Genomic DNA, 17,646 nt, shown 5'->3' on the forward strand with positions numbered 1-17,646 from the left:
TTTGTGACATTACTGTAATTCCAGAACAGATTTCCATACCTGAAGGATTTGGAGGTATTCAGGCTTGGAGTTCTGTGCTAATTAGGAATAAACTACTGGGCTACACTTGGATGATGGCAATCTAGTTATTAATGAAAACTGAAGAATGCAACATGTAACAATCTTTGTCATGTAAATTCTGTATCTTACAATCTTCTTCTCCACAACCACCTGATGAAGGAGCAGTGCTCTGAAAGCAAGTGCTTCCAACTAAACCTGTTGGAAGATAACCTGGTGTTGTGATTTTAAAAATGTGCCAATGTTCTCTGGTTCTTCATTGATGCAGTCAGATTGTTGTGTGAGCAGTTAGACCACATTGAGAATGAAGATTACCATTTTCAGGGCTCTGTGTTGAAGAGCATGACCAAACCGCTGCCATTTCATGGACACACATACTAAGAAGATTGAACGTAGTAAGTCTGAGCTGGTCAGTGGGTTTAATATTGTGCATTTGAAAATTGTGGCTGATGTTCCTTGTATTTCCTGACATGGTGCTGGACCCAAGTAACTGGAAGTGGAGTTATGCAGTTGACACTGGATGACCTTTTTTGTGTCTTCCCACTGCATTTTTTTTACAGACTTTGTCTGCGTAATTTAAGCAAATCTCTGTGTGAGACCTCTTCCCTTCCCCACGAAACCTAAGTACCTTCTGTGACTAAATTATTTGTTTATGCCTGATATTTGGAGTGACTGCAGCTTTCTGTAAAAGCAGTGGGTTGAACATTAGTGCGTTTGGGAGACTGGCATCTAATTCTGCTGTGACGTCAGAGTAAGAAGATAATACTTTAATAATGCCTTTGGGCATTTTAGGTTTGAACAGTTAACTATCATTGAACTAGACTTTTTTTATATATATTTACAATATTTGTATTTTCAGCTCCATCTTATCCATTGGAACTCTACTTTGTTCAAAAATGTTGATGAAGCTCTGGGAAAGAAAAATGGGATAGCGATCATTGCTTTGTTTGTCCAGGTAAGAATTTGATTACAATCAAACAAATGCTTTGCCCTCACCTGGAAGGATGGCGAATTGTTCGGAAATAGATTGCCTTGTTGTTAATGTTTCACTTTTGCAGCCTCACATGAAGTGTAATGGTTGGGCAGTGTTTTGCAACCTATTTCAATGTGGAAAATAGAAGTGCAGATGTATTTGGGATAAGGGGAAATGTAAATGAGAAATTAGCAAAGGACCACAGTTTTAGGAATCTAATGGTAATGCACAGGCATCGTGTGAATAAATGAACAATTAAATACTTAGCTCTTAACCTCCCCATGTCTTTCTTAATAGATCGTGGCTTACCAGAGGGGTACTAATATCCTGGGTGGGAAATTTGCTGGTGCTATTTGGGTGAGTTTAAACTAGCTCAGCAGGGGGATGGGAATCTGAGGTGTAGTTCCAGTGCACAGGAGGGTGAGAGTTGGGAGGGCATGGACAGGATTTCAGGGTCACAGGAATGTGCTGGCAGACAGCAAGCTGGTTTGAAGTGTGTTTACTTCAATGCCAGGAGTATCTGGAATAAGGTAGGTGAGCTTGCAGCATGGATAGGTACCTGGGACTTTGTTGTGGCCATTTCAGAGACACTGATAGAGCAGGGTCAGGAATGGATGTTGCAGGTTCTAGGATTTAGATCTTCCAGTAAGAACAGGGAAGGTGGTAAAAAAGGGGGAGGTGTGGCCTTGTTAGTCAAGGACAATATAATGGTGGCTGAAAGAACTTTTGATGAGGACTCGTCTACTGAGGTTGGAAACAGGAGAGAAGAGGTCACATTGCTGGGTGTATCTTGTAGGCCTCTGCAGGGATGTGGAGAAAAGGATCAGCACAACGATTCTGGGCAGAAGTGAAAGGAACAGGATGGTCATTATGGGGGACTTTAACTTCCACAACATTGACTGGAAATGCTATAATTCTAGTACATCGGATGGATCCATTTTTGTCCAATGTGTGAAAGAGGGTTTCCTGACACAGTATGTCGAAGGGCCAATGAGGAGAGGCCATACTGAATCTAATGCTTAATAATGAACCAGGTCAGGTGTTTGATTTAGTGGGAGGTCAGCACTTTGGAGACAGTGACCATAATTCGGTTACGTTTAGTTTAGCGATGGAAAGGGATAGGTACATGCCACAGGACAAGAGTAATCGATGGGGGAAGGGAATTATAATGCAATTAGACAAGAATTAGGAGGCATAGAATGGGGTAACAAATGCAGGGGATGAGAACAATTGAAATGTGGAGCTGGTTTAAGGAACAGATATTGCATGTCCTTGATAGGTATGTTCCTGTCAGGCAGGGAGGAAGTGATAAGGTAAGAGAATCGTGGTTTACTACAGAAATTGCATCTCTTGTTAAGTGGAAGAGGGAGGTTTATATGACGTTGAGGCGAGATGGTTCAGATGAGGTGATGGAGAGTTAGAGTAGCTAGGAAGGATTTAAAAGAGAGTCAAGAACAGCAAGGAGGGGACGTGAGCAGTCTTTAGCGAATAGCATAAAGGAGAGCCCTAAAGCTTTCTAGAAGTATGAGGAATAAAAGGATGACTAGAGTCGTTATTGTCTGCAAGTTTAGTACCAGAGGACTGGAGGATTGCAAATGTTGTGCCCTAGTTCAAGAAGGGCAATAGAGATGACCCAGGTAATTATAGACCAGTGAGCCTTACATCTGATGGAGGAAAGGTTTTGGAAAGGATTGAGAGATAGGATTTATAATCAACTAGCAAACAACAATTTGATTTCAGATTGTTTCAAGGGCAGGTCATGTCTCTCAAACCTCATTGAGTTTCTTGAAGGTGACCAAGCATGTAGATGAGGATAGGGCAGTTGATGTGGTGTAATGGACTTCAGTAAAACCTTTGATAAGGTTCCACATGGTAAACTATTGGAGAAAATGCAGAGGCATGGAATTGAGGGTGATTTAGCAGTTTGGATTAGAAACTGGCTTTCTGAAAGAAGGCAGCGAGTGGTGGTTGATGGAAAATATTCACCCTGGAGTCCGGTTACTAGTGGTGTGCCTCAAGGATCTGTTTTGGGAACACTGCTGTTTGTCCAGATTATAAATGACCTGGATGCAGGCACAGGTGGATGGATTAGTAAATTTGCATAAGACACTAAAGTCGGTGGAATAATGGACACTGTGGAAGAATGTTACAGGTTGCAAGGGGACTTGGATAAACTGCAGAATTGGGCTGAGAGGTGGCAAATGGAGTTCAATGCAGCTAAATGTGAAGTGATGCAGTTTGGGAAGAATAACAGGAAAGCAGAGTACTGGGTCAATGAAAAGATTCTTGGTAGTGTGGTATTGGAGTCCATGTACATGGATCCCTGAAAGTTGCCACCCAGGTGGATAGTGCTGTTAAGAAGGCATACAGTGTGTTAGTTTTAATTGGTCAAGAAATTGAGTTCCGGAGCTGTGATGTTATGCTGCAACTATACAAAACGCTGGTGTGGCCACACTCGGAATATTGTGTACAGTTCTGGTCCCCATACTTCGGGAAGGATGTGGAAGCATTGGAAAAGGTGCAGAGGAGATTTACCAGGATGTTGCCTGGTCTGGAGGGAAGGTCTTTATGAGGAAAGGCTGAGGGACTTCGGTCTGTTCTCATTGGAAAGAAGAAGGTTAAGAGGGAATTTAATAGAGACACACAAGATGATCAGAGAATGAGATAGGGTAGACAGTGAGAGTCTTTTTTTTTTCCTTAGGGTGATGACATCGTATGAGGGGGCATAGCTGCAAATTGAGGGGTGATAGATTTAAGACAGACCTCCGAGACAGGTTCTTTAGTCAGGGAGTGGTAAGGGCGTGTGATGCCCTGCCTGCCAATATAATTAATTTGGCCACGTTAGAGGCATTTAAACAGTTCTTGGATAAGCATATGGATGATGATGGGATAGTGTAGGGGAGATGGGCTTAGATTAGTTCACAGGTTGGCATGACACTGAGGGCCAAAAGGTCTGTTCTGTGCTGTACAGGTCTCTGTTCTATGTTTTTATGTTCTATTACCAAGCCAGAATTGGAGGAGCACCAACAAGTCCAAGGGTTGTAGGGGTGAAGGGGTTTAGGTTGGAATGATGAGTGTTAAGACAAGGAACGTATATTTGCTTGCACAGTTGACCATCCGTCTAAGTTCATCTGTGTAGCTGTTACCTTTTGTATTATAACAGATGTCCTTCTGTGGATAATTCAATATTGCCTGAGGGCTTCAATAGGAAGGACTGCACAGAAGACTGAACTCTGTAATTAACTCCGTTGATGCACAGGGAAACCTGAACAATGCAGTCGAAGGTGTTGCATTCCTTGTAGAGCTGATTTGAAGCTATTTTTGGCTTTGTCTAAACCCAAAATTTCAACAATCCCAGAATCTGTCAGTGTCCCTGCTTTTGGGAGCTAGTACTTTGTTTCTGTTATTTTCCTTTTTAGGCTATGCCTCATTTCAGAAATGTATGAGCTCTATGTACAGTAGTCAAGTAACGGGACTTAAAATTGCAAAACAGTGGAAGTTAGAATGGATAAATACTTAGAATTGAAGGAGAAATGGCTGACATTTTCAGGAGTGGTTACTAGTGGAGCAGAGGTCAATCTGACTGAGAACCTGCTCAATCCAATATCAATCTAGTCAGCTGAATTGTGGTTGGGTCAAAATCCTGGAAATGTTCTCCTGTGGATGTTCTCCCACCCTGAGGACAGCAGCAATTCAAGCAGGCAGTTTCTTACCAACACCTCCACGGCAGTTAGGGTTCAGCACTAAATACCTCATCAATGATGCTCTCATTCTGTGAATAAATTACACCAAAGTCTTTTGGCCAATAGTTTTGGAAAGCACTGTGAAGAATGTCAAATAATATTGTATGAGTAACCATCCTTCCTCTGAAGAAGTACAGATGAAAGATGTTGAACTGAGCTGAATTTGATTAGGAATCTGTCACTTTTTAGTGAAATTTCATGGGGGAGGAGTCCACACCACACTTGCCCAGGATTTGTATCCTACATGATTGGATACTGTTTATGTTTCACATACAGGGTACAACGATTGGAGCTGACTCCAACCAATGCTGTGAAAAATCCCTCCATGTTACTGCCCCCTGTAAGGCTTCGTATCACTGAGGAGTCCCTGTGCTACGACAGGAAAGGGTTACTTATCCCACTCCTTTCCCTGTGTGGTTGTAGCCTTTTCCAGTTCCATTTTGTCGGAGTCTGGAAGGCAGTGCATGGCCTTGCTTGGCTCAGCCTAATGAGAGCCCAGATGGGAGCCTGCGACCCAGAATGGGAATAAAAGAGAATAAATAATTGGCTACAATGTGCCTCGCCCAGGCAGTTGGAATTGAAGCTTCCTCTTTGACAGTACATTTTCTAAATGAAAGAAGGCCGAATTTTGTGATCTGAGGAATCACTGCATCCCTACAGTGTGGAAGCGGGCCATTCACAGATGTTGGAAAGATGTTTCCGTTGATAGGAGACACTAGGACCCGAGGGCACAGTCTTGGAGTAAAGGGAAGACCTTTTAGAATGGAGATAAGGAGAAACTTCTTCAGCCAGAGAGTGGGGAAACTGCAGAATTCCTTGTCACAAAAGGCTGCAGTGGCCACGTCATTGAGTATATTTAAGATGGAGATAGGTTCTTGAGCATCAATGGTTATGGAGAGAAAGCAGGAGAATGGGCTTGAGGAATTTATCAGAGCAGATTCAATGGGCTGAATGGCCTCATTTCTGCTCCTATACCTTATGTTTTTATATGGTCCATCGGGTCCATAGCAACCCTCCCAAAGCGCATCCCACCCAGATCCACCTGGTTACCCTATCCCTGTAACACTGTATTTCCCATAGCTAATCCACCTAGCCACTACATCCTTGCACACTGGGCAATTTGGCATGGGCAATCTAACTAACCTACACATAAGGCCATTCAGCCCATCAGGTCTGCTTCATCATTCAATCATAGTTGATTGGGATTGAAAAATCTTTTTCCTGCTTTCACACCGTAACCTTACAGCTGTGGGAGGAAACCTGCACAGAGACTGGGAGAATGTGCAAACTCCAGTGAGAGAGAGAGAGAGAGAGAGATAAATACCATTTGGCAAAGGTGAGCAACTGTCCGTTTGGGGTGGAAAGGTAGACACTGCAAGTATTTCCATCCTGTGCTGGGATATTTGGACTGATAGCTGGAGAGGATGTGCCAAAGACCATTTGGTGTTAAGGGCATAGTTGATGCTGTTGAAAGTTTAAGTCTGGGTTTTGAACAGGCCAGCTGTAGGTCCAATGCTAAACAGAACAGAGATAGTCTTCAACATTTATGGGATGATTCTATATTGTACTCAGCAAAAATTCCAAAGCTCCAAACACTTTGATCAAGTTCCCAACCCTCCTTTTTTTTTGATGTTTTCATGCATGACACTGATGCTGTGTCAAACCTATAGATTTCCACCACCTCCAAACAGACCCCACCACCAAGGATATATTCCCCTCCCCTCCCCTATCAGTGTTCCGGAAAGACCACTCCCTCCGTGACTCCCTCGTCATGTCCACACCCCCCACCAACCCAACCTCCACTCCTGGCACCTTCCGCTGCAACTACAAGAAATGCAAAAATTGCGCCCACACCTCCCCCCTCACTTCCCTCCAAGGCCCCAAGGGATCCTTCCATATCCGTCACAAATTCACCTGCACCTCCACACACATTTACTGCATCCGCTGCACCCGATGTGGCCCCCTCTATATTGGGGAGACAGGCTGCCTACTTACAGAACGTTTCAGGGAACACCTGGGACACCCGCACCAACCAACCAACCCAACCACCCTGTGGTGGAACACTCTAACTCCCCCTCCCACTCCGCCAAGGACATGCAGGTCCTTGGCCACCTCCGTTGCCAGACCATGGCCACACGACGCCTGGAGGAAGAGTGCCTCATCTTCCGCCTAGGAACCCTCCAACCACACAGGATGAATGCAGATTTCTCCAGCTTTCTCATTTTTTTTTTTCCCCCATTATCTCAGTCCCAACCCTCGGGCTCAGCACCTCCTTATTGACCTGTAATCTTCTTCCTGACCTCTCTGGCCTATCACCCTCACCTTAACCACCTTCCACCTATCGCATTCCCAATGCCCCTCCCCCAAGTCCCTCCTCCCTACGTTTATCTTGGTCTGCTTGGCACACCTTCCTCATGCCCGAAACGTCGATTTTCCTGTTCCTTTGCTGCCTGACCTGCTGCACTTTTCCAGCAACACATTTTTCAGCAATTAGGGACCGGCAATAAATAGTGGCCCAGCCAGTGGCACCCACGTTCCATAACTGAACTAAAATAAAAGCCGTGTATGGTGTAATCTCTGGCACTGCCAACTGTAAAATGATATCTGTGCCTCAAAACAAGGTGGAAACACTTCTGTACTTATCAGTCAAAGTACAACACAAACACTTCAAGTGACCTAATGTTCTGTTGCTCTGACAGCTCACTGTCGATAATGCAAGATTCAAGGCCACTACGTATGTTATGTTCCACTATCGTGAGACAAGCTGGTAATTAAATAAAGCCGCCTTATTGTTGCTATAGGAGTGAGTTAAGTTTTTAATGTTTCATATTTTCGTACATTCAAAGCCAAAATGACTGAACTAAATAAGTATCTCATTGTCTTCCTGCTGCAGATAGGAAAGGAACACCTAGGTCTAAAAGCTGTCACTGAAATCCTTCAGGAAATCCAGTACAAGGTAATCTGTAAATCATTGTCTGTGCTGGAGAAAGACTCCTCTCTCTTGTAGTGATTCGACATCTTTTTAAAATTTAAGACGAAAGATGGTAGTTTTATGTACATTGCATGTTTGTATTCCGAGTTGGAAGAGGAAACCAGCATTTGGTGTGGAGAAGTGAAAGAAAACAAAAGTGGCACTGAGTTTTCTGGGGTTGGGATTGTAAACGCCATTTAGTGATGGAGAAGGGTCAGTTTGTCTCTGATTTTATTTTTACTTATCTACTTTTTCCTGCAAAAATCCATTTTAGCATTTTTAGCAGTTCAACTTTTAAAATGCGACTTGTCTTTGAATATATGAGGATGTCAGGTGAGAAAAGATCTCCCAGATCCATCCAGACTGTGTCCCACATAACTACAATGCATTTTATGTCTATATATGAACTTACCCAAAAACTCTGTTCCGTCCTGGGAAAAATGGATAAACCCAATTATCAGGTCAATGAGGAGAGGAAGATTCCGGAAAAATCTTCCGGAAATGGGAAAGCTGAAGAATTTAATTTGTGTGAAAGAATGAAGTGTGCAGTGATAAAGAGCCAATTGAAAAATTGACTCCAAGCTAGCTCAGTGGGAAGCTAGCAGAATTCAAGTTCACTTGTTTGGAACGGCATTGAAAAGAAGGATGCTGCTGGTTCGAATGTAAGCTCCATCAAACATTTAATCATGAAAAATGTCACCGCAAAGTTTCCAGCTTGATCTCCATAAAGGTATGTTTTCCAACAGTGCCACTGGGGTAGCAATTAACCTAATTTTTGATTCTCATTCCCCAGCCCAAGATCAATCATCTTTCTTATTGGGAGGAGAAATATGAAGGGAATGAGAACAAGTGACATTCCTAATTAGACAGTCACATGGGATTCCAGTTGGGAGGTGGTGTGTGTGCACACCAGCATTTTTAAAAAATGACATCATTTAGAAACAGGGAGAGGAGGGGAAAATGGTTGAGGAAAAAAATTCATTAGTTACCAGAATAAAGTAATTGTACAAAAATGTGCATGAGTGAAAGTTAAATGGAGATGATGATCTATCTTGACAAACAGAATTTACTGAAGAATTTGAGAGTGGGAAACATGTCGGATGGGGAGAGTTATGTCGGAGCCGAAAGTTTGCTGACCTTGCTGAGCTTTTGTGGCAGAGGGGTGAGCAGGAGAATGATGGCCGGGATGGCCTGGTGGCACTGGGCTATTGTCAGTTGAAGCATGAAGAACTGGGAAAAGGAATTTTTGATAGTGGGAGTTGGGGCAAGAAGGACTGGAAGAGGGAGGACTGTGGTACAGAATGTACAGAAGGCAGGGCATGTGACTTTGTGATCACAGGGCGGGTGCAGTCAATATCCGTAAATAAATAAAAACATCTGAAAGTTCAATACTGTCCAAGTGTGGATTCTGTGGGTCAAACGTAAGGTGCGGTTGGCAAAGAGAATGGCTTTTGGAGTAGGAAGGTGATCAATAGGGAAGCAAGTAAATCATGAGGTAGGTAATACCTTGCAAAGGTATTGCATTGTCACATGACCAACCAGAAACATTAACAAATGCTATGAGGAGGATTTGGGAAACCAGGGCGAGTTTGATTGGGATAGGCTGTAGAGTGAAGGATGGCACATCCACTCTCTGGATGACGACAGTCTCAAGTGGTGGGATTGAAGTCTAAGATGACAGAGGGTGGAAGGTCACAGATTGCAATTGGAGGGTCTCTGACAGACTGTGACTGACCATTTTCAAAACCTCACTGGTGGGATGAACTTGCTGTAGGCTGAATGAAGTTGTTATGGACAGTGAAAGGAATGGAAGGTCTCTCCAGCTGAATGGATGAAACCCATTCCTTTCTCACGCTGTTGATTTGGTAGAACGCCTATTGTTCTCATCCATCTGATAGTCCCATAATCTTGAGAGTTGGGGCTAAAGATGTGATAAAGGAAGGCTATCACTAACTGTTATTTGAAGCTGTAAGGCCAGTAGCTGGTAGGAAGGATTATTAGTGGGTACTAAGGATAAGGATAGACTGCCTTATCTGGAAGCCTATGTCTGAGATACCTGAGGATGTGCTGGAATATGTCACACATCTCCCTGATTCTACAGCAAGGCCTGCAGATGTGTAAATTCGGCCTCATTGAGGGGAGAGGTTTGAGGGGATTGGAAAGGATAAAGATGCACAAAAAAGACTCTGCCTGCTGATTTAGGAAGGTGGTAGACAGGAAGCCTGAGGCTTTGGTGCAGAGCTAGCCTACTTGTCAAGATGACTATTTTCACAGCCTAGCTTGCTTTTTTGAGCTGTCAGCTAATGCCAGCTCCACCAATGCCTCGCCATGGGTCTGTTGCCAGTCCTATTTAATTTTCATGTGATTTGGGAGTGATCTGGCTCCTGCTGCAGAAGTAGCAATGAAGCTGTGCTGTCCAGGACAGCTCATCACTGCTGCAATTCCACATGGGGTGTTGTTTAGTGAGGAACGTGCAGGCAGACTTACTTTGGATCAACTTCCAGATATTACCTGTGAATTAGGGCAAATGACCATCACTTTGGTGATAGTGACCACAATTTGATTATGTTTACTTGAACAATGGAAAGGGATAGACATGTACTGCAGGGTAAGAGTTAATGCTGTGGAGAGGCAGTTATGATGCAGTTGGGCAAGATTTAAGGTGTACAGGATGGGGATGGAAACTACAGGGGTTGGGCACAATGGAACAGCTACTGCGGGTCATCGATGAGTACGTACCTGTCAGGCAGGGAGGATGTTGTTGAGCGAGGGAGCTGTGGTTTACTAAAGAAGTTGAATCTCTTGTCAAGAGGAAGGCAGTGGCTTATGTTGGGATGAGATGTGAAGGCTCAGTTAGGGTGCTTGAGAGATACAAGTTAGCCAGGAAAGAACTAAAGAGAGAGCTAAGAAGAGCCAGGAGGGGACATGAGAAGTTGTTGGTGGATAGGTTTTCTATAGGTATATCAGGAATAAAAGAATGGCTAGAGAAAGATTAAGTAGGAGAAAGTGAGAACTGCAGATACTGGAGATCAGAGCTGAAAAATGTGTTGCTGGAAAAGCGCAGCAGGTCAGGCAGCATCCAAGGAGCAGGAGAATCGACGTTTCGGGCATAAGCTGATTCCTGAAGAAGGGCTTATTCCCGAAATGTCAATTCTCCTGCTCCTTGGATACTGCCTGACCTGTGCTTTTCCAGCATCACATTTTTCAGCTCTAAGGTTAGATTAAGGCCAATCAAGGACAGTAGTGGGAAGTTGTGCGTGGAGTCTGATGAGATAAGGGAAGTGCTAGATCAATATTTTTCGTCAGTATTCACACTGGAAAAAGACAATGCTGTTGAGGGGAATATGGAAATACAGGCATCTAGACTAGATGGGATTGAGGTTCATGAGGAGCTGTTAACAATTCTGGAAAGTGTGGAAATAAATAAGTCCCCTGGACCGAATGGGATTTATCCTGAGATTCTCTGGGAAGCCAGTGAGGAGATTGCAGAGCCTTTGGCTTTGATTTCAGTATTGTCATTGTCTACAGGAATAGTCCCAGAAGATTGGAGGATAGCAAATGTTGTCTCCTCCTTCAAGAAGGGGAGTAGAGACAACCATGGAAATTATAGACCAGAGCCTTACTTTGGTTATGGGTAAAGTTTTGGAAAGGGTGTAAGAGATATAATCATCTGGAAAGGAATAATTTGATTAGAGATAGTCAACATGGTTTTGTGAAGGGTAGGTTGTGCCTCAGAAACCTTATTGAGTTCTTTTGAGAAGGTGACCAAACAGTTGGATGAGGGTAAAGTGGTTGATATGGTGTATATGGATTTCAGTAAGGTGTTTGATAAGGTTCCGTATGGAAGGCTATTGCACACCATATGGAGGCATGGGATTGAGGGCGATTTAGCAGTTTGGATCAGAAATTGGCGAGCTGAAGACAGCGGGTGGTGGTTGATGGGAAATGTTCATCCTGGAGTTCAGTTACCAGTGGTGTACGACAAGGATCTGGATGTAGGTTTGTTCGCTGAGCTGGAAGGTTTGTTTTTGGACATTTCTTCACCATACTAGGTAACATCAGTGAGCCTCCGAATGAAGCACTGATGGTGTAGGCTGCTTTCTATTTATATGTTTGAGTTTCCTAGGGTTGGTGATGTCATTTCCAGTGGTGACATTACTTCCTATGATGATGCCATTTTCTGTTATTTTTCTCAGGGTGTGGTAAATGGGGTCCAAGTCAATGTTTGTTGAGAGTTCCGGTTGGAATGCCATGCTTCTAGGAATTCTCGTGCGTGTCTCTGTTTGGCTTGTCCTAGGATGGATGTGTTGTCCCAGTCAAAGTGGTGTCCTTCCTCATCTGTATGAGAGGATACTAGTGAGAGAGGGTCATATCATTTTGTGGCTAGTTGGTGTTCATGTATCCTGGTGGCTAGTTTTCTGCCTGTGTCTAATGTAGTATTTGTTACAGTCCTTGCATGGTTATTTTGTAAATAACATTAGTTTTGCATTTTGTCTGTATAGGGTCTTTCAAGCTCATTAGCTGCTGTTTTAGTGTGTTGGTGGGTTTGTGGGCTACCATGATGCCAAGGGGTCTGAGTAGTCTGGCAGTCATTTCCGAGATGTCTTTGATGTAGGGGAGAGTGGCTCGGGTTTCTGGACGTGTTTTGTCTGCTTGTTTGGGTTTGTTGCTGAGAAATCAGCGGACTTTGTTCATTGGAAAACTGTTTTGAATACACTATGTAATATTCCTCTGCTCTGCGTAGTTCCTCTGTGCTGCAGTGTGTGGTGGCTCATTGAAATGTTATCCTGCAGCTTGGTTTGTGGATGTTGGAATGATTGCTTCTGTAGTTCAATATTTGGTCCGTAGGTGGTGTTTTTCTGTAGACACTGGTTTGAAGTTCCCCATTGGCTGTTCGCTCTACTGTGACATCCAGGAATGGCAGGTTCTTGTTGTTATTTTCCTCCTCTTTAGTGAATTTTATGTCAGTAAGGGTATTATTGGTGGTCTCGAAGGTTTCCTCTAATTTATATCATTTCGTGATGGTGAAAGAACAAGACATGATATCACCCTAGGAAATGATGTCAACGACCATAGGAAACTCTATAAATAGAAAGTGGACTACACCACCAGTGCTTCATCTGGAGGCTCACTGAAGATGTTACCTAGTATGGTGATGAAATGTCAGAAAACAAATCTTCCAGCTCGGCAAGCAAACCTACATCCAGAACCCCAACCTTAGTTGCAAATCTTCTTAACCTGCTACCACGAGGATCTGTTTTGGGGCCACTGCTGTTTGTCACTTTTATAAATGACCTGGATGAGGGCGTAGAAGGGTGAGTTAGTAAATTTGCAGATGACTCTAAGGTCAGTAGAGTTGTGGATAGTTCTGAAGGATGTTGCAGGTTACAGAGACAGCGAAGCTGCCGAGCTGGGCTGAGAGGTGGGAATTGGAGTTTAATGCGGAAAAGTGTGAAATGATTCACTTTGGAAGGAGCAACAGGAATGCAGAGTACTGGGCGAATGGTAAGACTCTTGGTAGTGTAGATGAGTGGAGAGATCTGTGTCCATGTACATAGATCCCTGAAAGTTGCCGCTCAGGTTGATTTTAGAGGTGTTAAGAAGGGGTACGGTGTGCTAGCTTTTATTGGTGGATGGATTTAGTTTCGGAGCCATGAGGTCATGCTGCGGCTGTACAAAACTCTGGTGCGGCTGCACTTGGAGTATTGTGTACAGTTCAGGTCACCGCATTATAGGAATAATGTGGAAGATTTGGAAAAGGTTCAGAGGAGATTTACTAGGATGTTGCCTGGTATGGAGAGAAGGTCTCTTGAGGAAAGGCTGAGACTTGAGGCTGTTTTTTGTTAGAGAGAAGGTTGAGATGTGACTTAATAGAGACATATATAAGATAATCAGAGGGTTAGACGTGAGAGCCTTTTTCCTCGGATGGTGATGGCAAGCACGAGGGGACATAGCTTTAAATTGAGGGGTGATAGATATAGGACAGATGTCAGAGGGAGTTTCTTTACTCCGAGTCGTAGGGGAGTGGAACGCACTGCCTGGGACAGTTATACTCACCAGCTTTATGGGCATTTAAACAGTGATTGGAAAAGCATATGGACAAGAATGGGATCGTGCAGGTGAGATGGGCTTCAGATTGGTTTCACAGAGTGGATTAACAGGGGGCCGAATGGCCTGTACTGTGCTGTAATGTTCGCTGTTCTTTGGCTGACTTTATTGGTTTGAGTAGAATCGGTCGTAGCTGACATGATTTCAGACCATCCCGACTGGAGCTAGGTAGTTAGGATGGTGCCTGTGAGGAGCAATGTTGTTCACTCTTCACTGTACTTCTGTATTTGAGTACGTGACAATAAAACCTAATGCTCATTCTTCTATTATAAGTATTCTTATTTTCCATTTTTGTTGGCTAGGGAAAATTGAAGACCATACCATGTTTTAATCCCAATACCTTACTTCCTGGTGAGTATTTTCTGCTTGATCTATTCTGTTTTGTTAAGCTAATGCTGCAGGACTCTTTATTCTCCTTTTTTAAATGTTTCTAATTTTGTCCATGTTTAGATCCACTCCTTCGAGATTACTGGGTATATGAAGGCTCTCTGACCATCCCACCATGTTGTGAGAATGTGACCTGGATCTTATACCGATACCCCCTCACAATCTCTCAGTTACAGGTACATCGTGAACTTCATTAAGCTTCTCCCTGTACAGGAGAAACTTGGAAAATCAATTTCCTTTTCAAAGGCTTTTTTAAAAAAAGCTGTACAGGTATTAGAATCCCAAGCAAAGGTCAAAGATGAAATGTTGGTTATCTTTTATCATTTTCTTTTCCTCTGGAAACATCAACAGAAGTCAGGTCACCATAGTGATCAATCAATAAGAGAATAAACGAAGGTATTTTTCACTTTGATGTAGCTGTTAAATGCCATCGTTTAAAGTTATTGTAAAGTGACATTTGATTTTTAAAAAGAGAAAGGTACAATTGTAACATGTCACTGGAAGTAACCATATGACCATCGTCCAATTTTGCTCAGGCTAATTTGAATATTAATTTAATACAGCTAACTTAATTGTGTCATATTATGTTAATGCAAACAGCTCATCGTGTAACTTTTTTGCCTGGATTTCAAAGGAAGGACATGGATTCGCACTGCCTTTCAATCTCTGGCTGTAATACCTACTGCATATTTTGTATGATTAATGTAGGAAATCTGATGGTCTGAATGTGATAACCTCCATTCTGATTTAGGGAGCTGTGAATGGCTCCTGTAATTAGATTACTTAGTGTGGAAACAGGCCCTTCGGCCCAACAAGTCCACACCGCCCCACCGAAGCGCAACCCATCCATACCCCTACATCTACCCCTTACCTAACACTACGGGCAATTTAGCATGGCCAATTCACCTGGCCTGCACATCTTTGGACTGCTAATGTGAGACCCTGAGGAAGTGATGACATTTGGAAGTGTATAATATTTAAATGGGGAAAACCCCACTGTACAGTCCGCCACAACAGTGGGAGGAGGTGGCTAATTTCTCACAGGCTGGAGCTATTTGCACTATATTTGCTCTTTTTTTTTCTTCTTGAACTGATTTTATTTGGAGCTTTTATAACCATTGCAAAGTTTCCGGATGTATTCAGTGGAAGTGAAATAGCTGTGTATCATAGTGCTCTAGCAACCTCAACGCAACTCTGCAATTTCCCCTGTCATTGCTCAGCATGTTCTAGGATGGCGAACAATGTCACATGGCGAGGTGAGTAGTATTGGTTGGATGAGGGTAGGTGAGTATTTCGGGGTGGTCCACCATTGATGGGTGTATTTTATCTGAGGTTGATTGGCAAGGTGAGCATTGTTAGGAGGTTAAGGGAGGAGCGCTGGTGGCTGTGTAATGTTGTGGGTGACTTGTACATTTGAAATCACAACAAGTCAATTAACTGAAAGTGGACCTTCTATGCAGTCTATTATGAGAAAAGGGGATTGGTTCTGAACTATAGCTATGCTTCAACGTGTGCCTTCCTGACTCTGCATGACGCTGTGTTCAAACTCCAGTCGTGTCAGGGCCAAGCATTCTGCTCTCGCACTGACTTAAAGATCTGGGTCTGTGCTTGCCTGAAGTTGGCTGAAGGACAAATGTTGGCAAGGTCATGGAAATTTATTTTTTGTTCTTTTGAATACTGCAGTCAGTCTTGTTGTTTTCATTTAGGTGGAGGGGACCGATGTGGACCAAGTTTAAAAAGCTCACCATACCAAGTTATCGTCCAACAGGTTTATTTGAAAGTTCTGATGTCATGTGATTTTTAACTTTTTATTTTCATTAGAGTATTTTTAATTATAAATACACTGCATTAGGGAGTTCTATAATCTTAGAAAGAAATTAAATTTGTGCCCTCATTAACCCCACATAGATCAATAACATTATCGTGAACTACAACAGTTTACAAAAGGAAAAACTGTTTGAATCTGGGACAGCTCTATTGTGGAGTCACACTTACCCTTGTCTCTGTCTTATTACATCATAGCCATTTTCAACTCAAACTATTTTGAAGCAGTATTAATCAGAGATATGTGTTCCATTTACTCTTGGTTCATTTTTCAACTGAATTAATTTGATGATTTATCAAAGGAAATAGCCATTGGTCCTGGACTCTGACAAATCCACAGATACCTAGACCATGGTATAACCTTCATTTTAAGGATTATGTTTAATTCTCCCACATACAGTAAGCAAAGATCCATGAAATGAGAACTGCAAGTTCTGTATTTTTAGGCATGCAAAGCTGCTTGAGGTTACCTTTTGTCATTTTTAATGCTCTTTGACCACGTTTCTCTCAAGCTCAGTGAAAGTCTGGATGCACATGATGCAGTTCACTTTTCCCTGTTCTGCTTCTTCCTTCCAGTAGCAGTGACATACTAGTAGTACACTGGGAATCTGAAACACCCCCCCAAGAGAGAAATTGAGATGAAGTCAGTTGTTAGGACTTTTGACTCTTTAATTTTTGATCTGGGATTGACAATAGAATCGAAATGACCCAAATAGAGCACTGGAATATTTAACAGTGCAAGAAACTGTAACTCCACAGTGTTGTCATTCACTGTTGCTCATTGGTTAGAAAATGGCTATGTTCTTGTCTTTTTTTTTCAAAAGCTCAAGCATATCAAACTGCTAACGAGAGAAGTATCTAGAACAAAGCAGAGAGGTGAGATATTGTAGTTAAATAGACTACTTGACATTAAACACATGTCACGTGTTTTGAATCAAAACCAAGAATTGCAAATTTTATTTCACATTATTTCCCACTGTGGGTAAATATGAAAATACAGGAAAGCTGGTACCGCAGAGGCTTTGAAATCAACCAATTCCCCTCATACTGCACTGGTTGTGATTATTTACTTTTTAATTAGTTTATATTATCTTTCATAACAAAGAATTATTGAACTACTGCATAACATAATTGTAATTATGATGTTGTGTGGTGTTGTCTGCTGTTTTTAAATTGGTCAGGCTAGATTTTAATATATTTTTTGATGTCTCTTTGATAACCTTCAAGTTTGATTCAGGAAATAAATAGTTCACTGGCTCTAGTGCTCGACTCTGGATGCACAAAAGTTTAAGGCAGGTTAATTCAATGAGTAAGCTTAATGGGCTGTTTTTGATAACATAACCTGAATTTAGTAATTATTGAAAGGCTATTTCCAGTATTAGCTCATTCTCAGCACTTTACAGAACAGGAACAAAGACCAGAATCCCAACTTTTAACTTCATCCTGGAGTTCAACTAAATGTCACTGAGAACAGGTTGATTTGTTGTTTAGGCTATTGGCTGAACTTCCTCCATCTATGACCAGGTAGATAGGAGAAAATTGTCTGTCTGAATACCTCTTAACTCATTTCTCCCTCCTGAAAA

The 17,646-nt window shown here is 42.5% G+C and overlaps 1 protein-coding gene across 2 annotated transcripts in view; it reads left to right on the plus strand.

Moving 5' to 3' along the window:
- Nucleotides 1-17,646, plus strand: part of ca8 (carbonic anhydrase VIII) — a 62,228-nt gene that overhangs the window by 11,118 nt on the left and 33,464 nt on the right. For both annotated transcript variants that reach the window (XM_072571580.1, XM_072571581.1), the window contains exons 5-8: nucleotides 917-1,012; nucleotides 7,667-7,729; nucleotides 14,155-14,203; nucleotides 14,303-14,415. In XM_072571580.1, the coding sequence (XP_072427681.1) occupies nucleotides 917-1,012; nucleotides 7,667-7,729; nucleotides 14,155-14,203; nucleotides 14,303-14,415 (321 nt within the window). The remainder of the gene's footprint in view (nucleotides 1-916; nucleotides 1,013-7,666; nucleotides 7,730-14,154; nucleotides 14,204-14,302; nucleotides 14,416-17,646) is intronic.

The sequence above is a fragment of the Chiloscyllium punctatum genome, chromosome 5, assembly GCF_047496795.1.
Source record: "Chiloscyllium punctatum isolate Juve2018m chromosome 5, sChiPun1.3, whole genome shotgun sequence".
In the NCBI taxonomy this organism is placed as follows: Eukaryota; Metazoa; Chordata; class Chondrichthyes; order Orectolobiformes; family Hemiscylliidae; genus Chiloscyllium; species Chiloscyllium punctatum.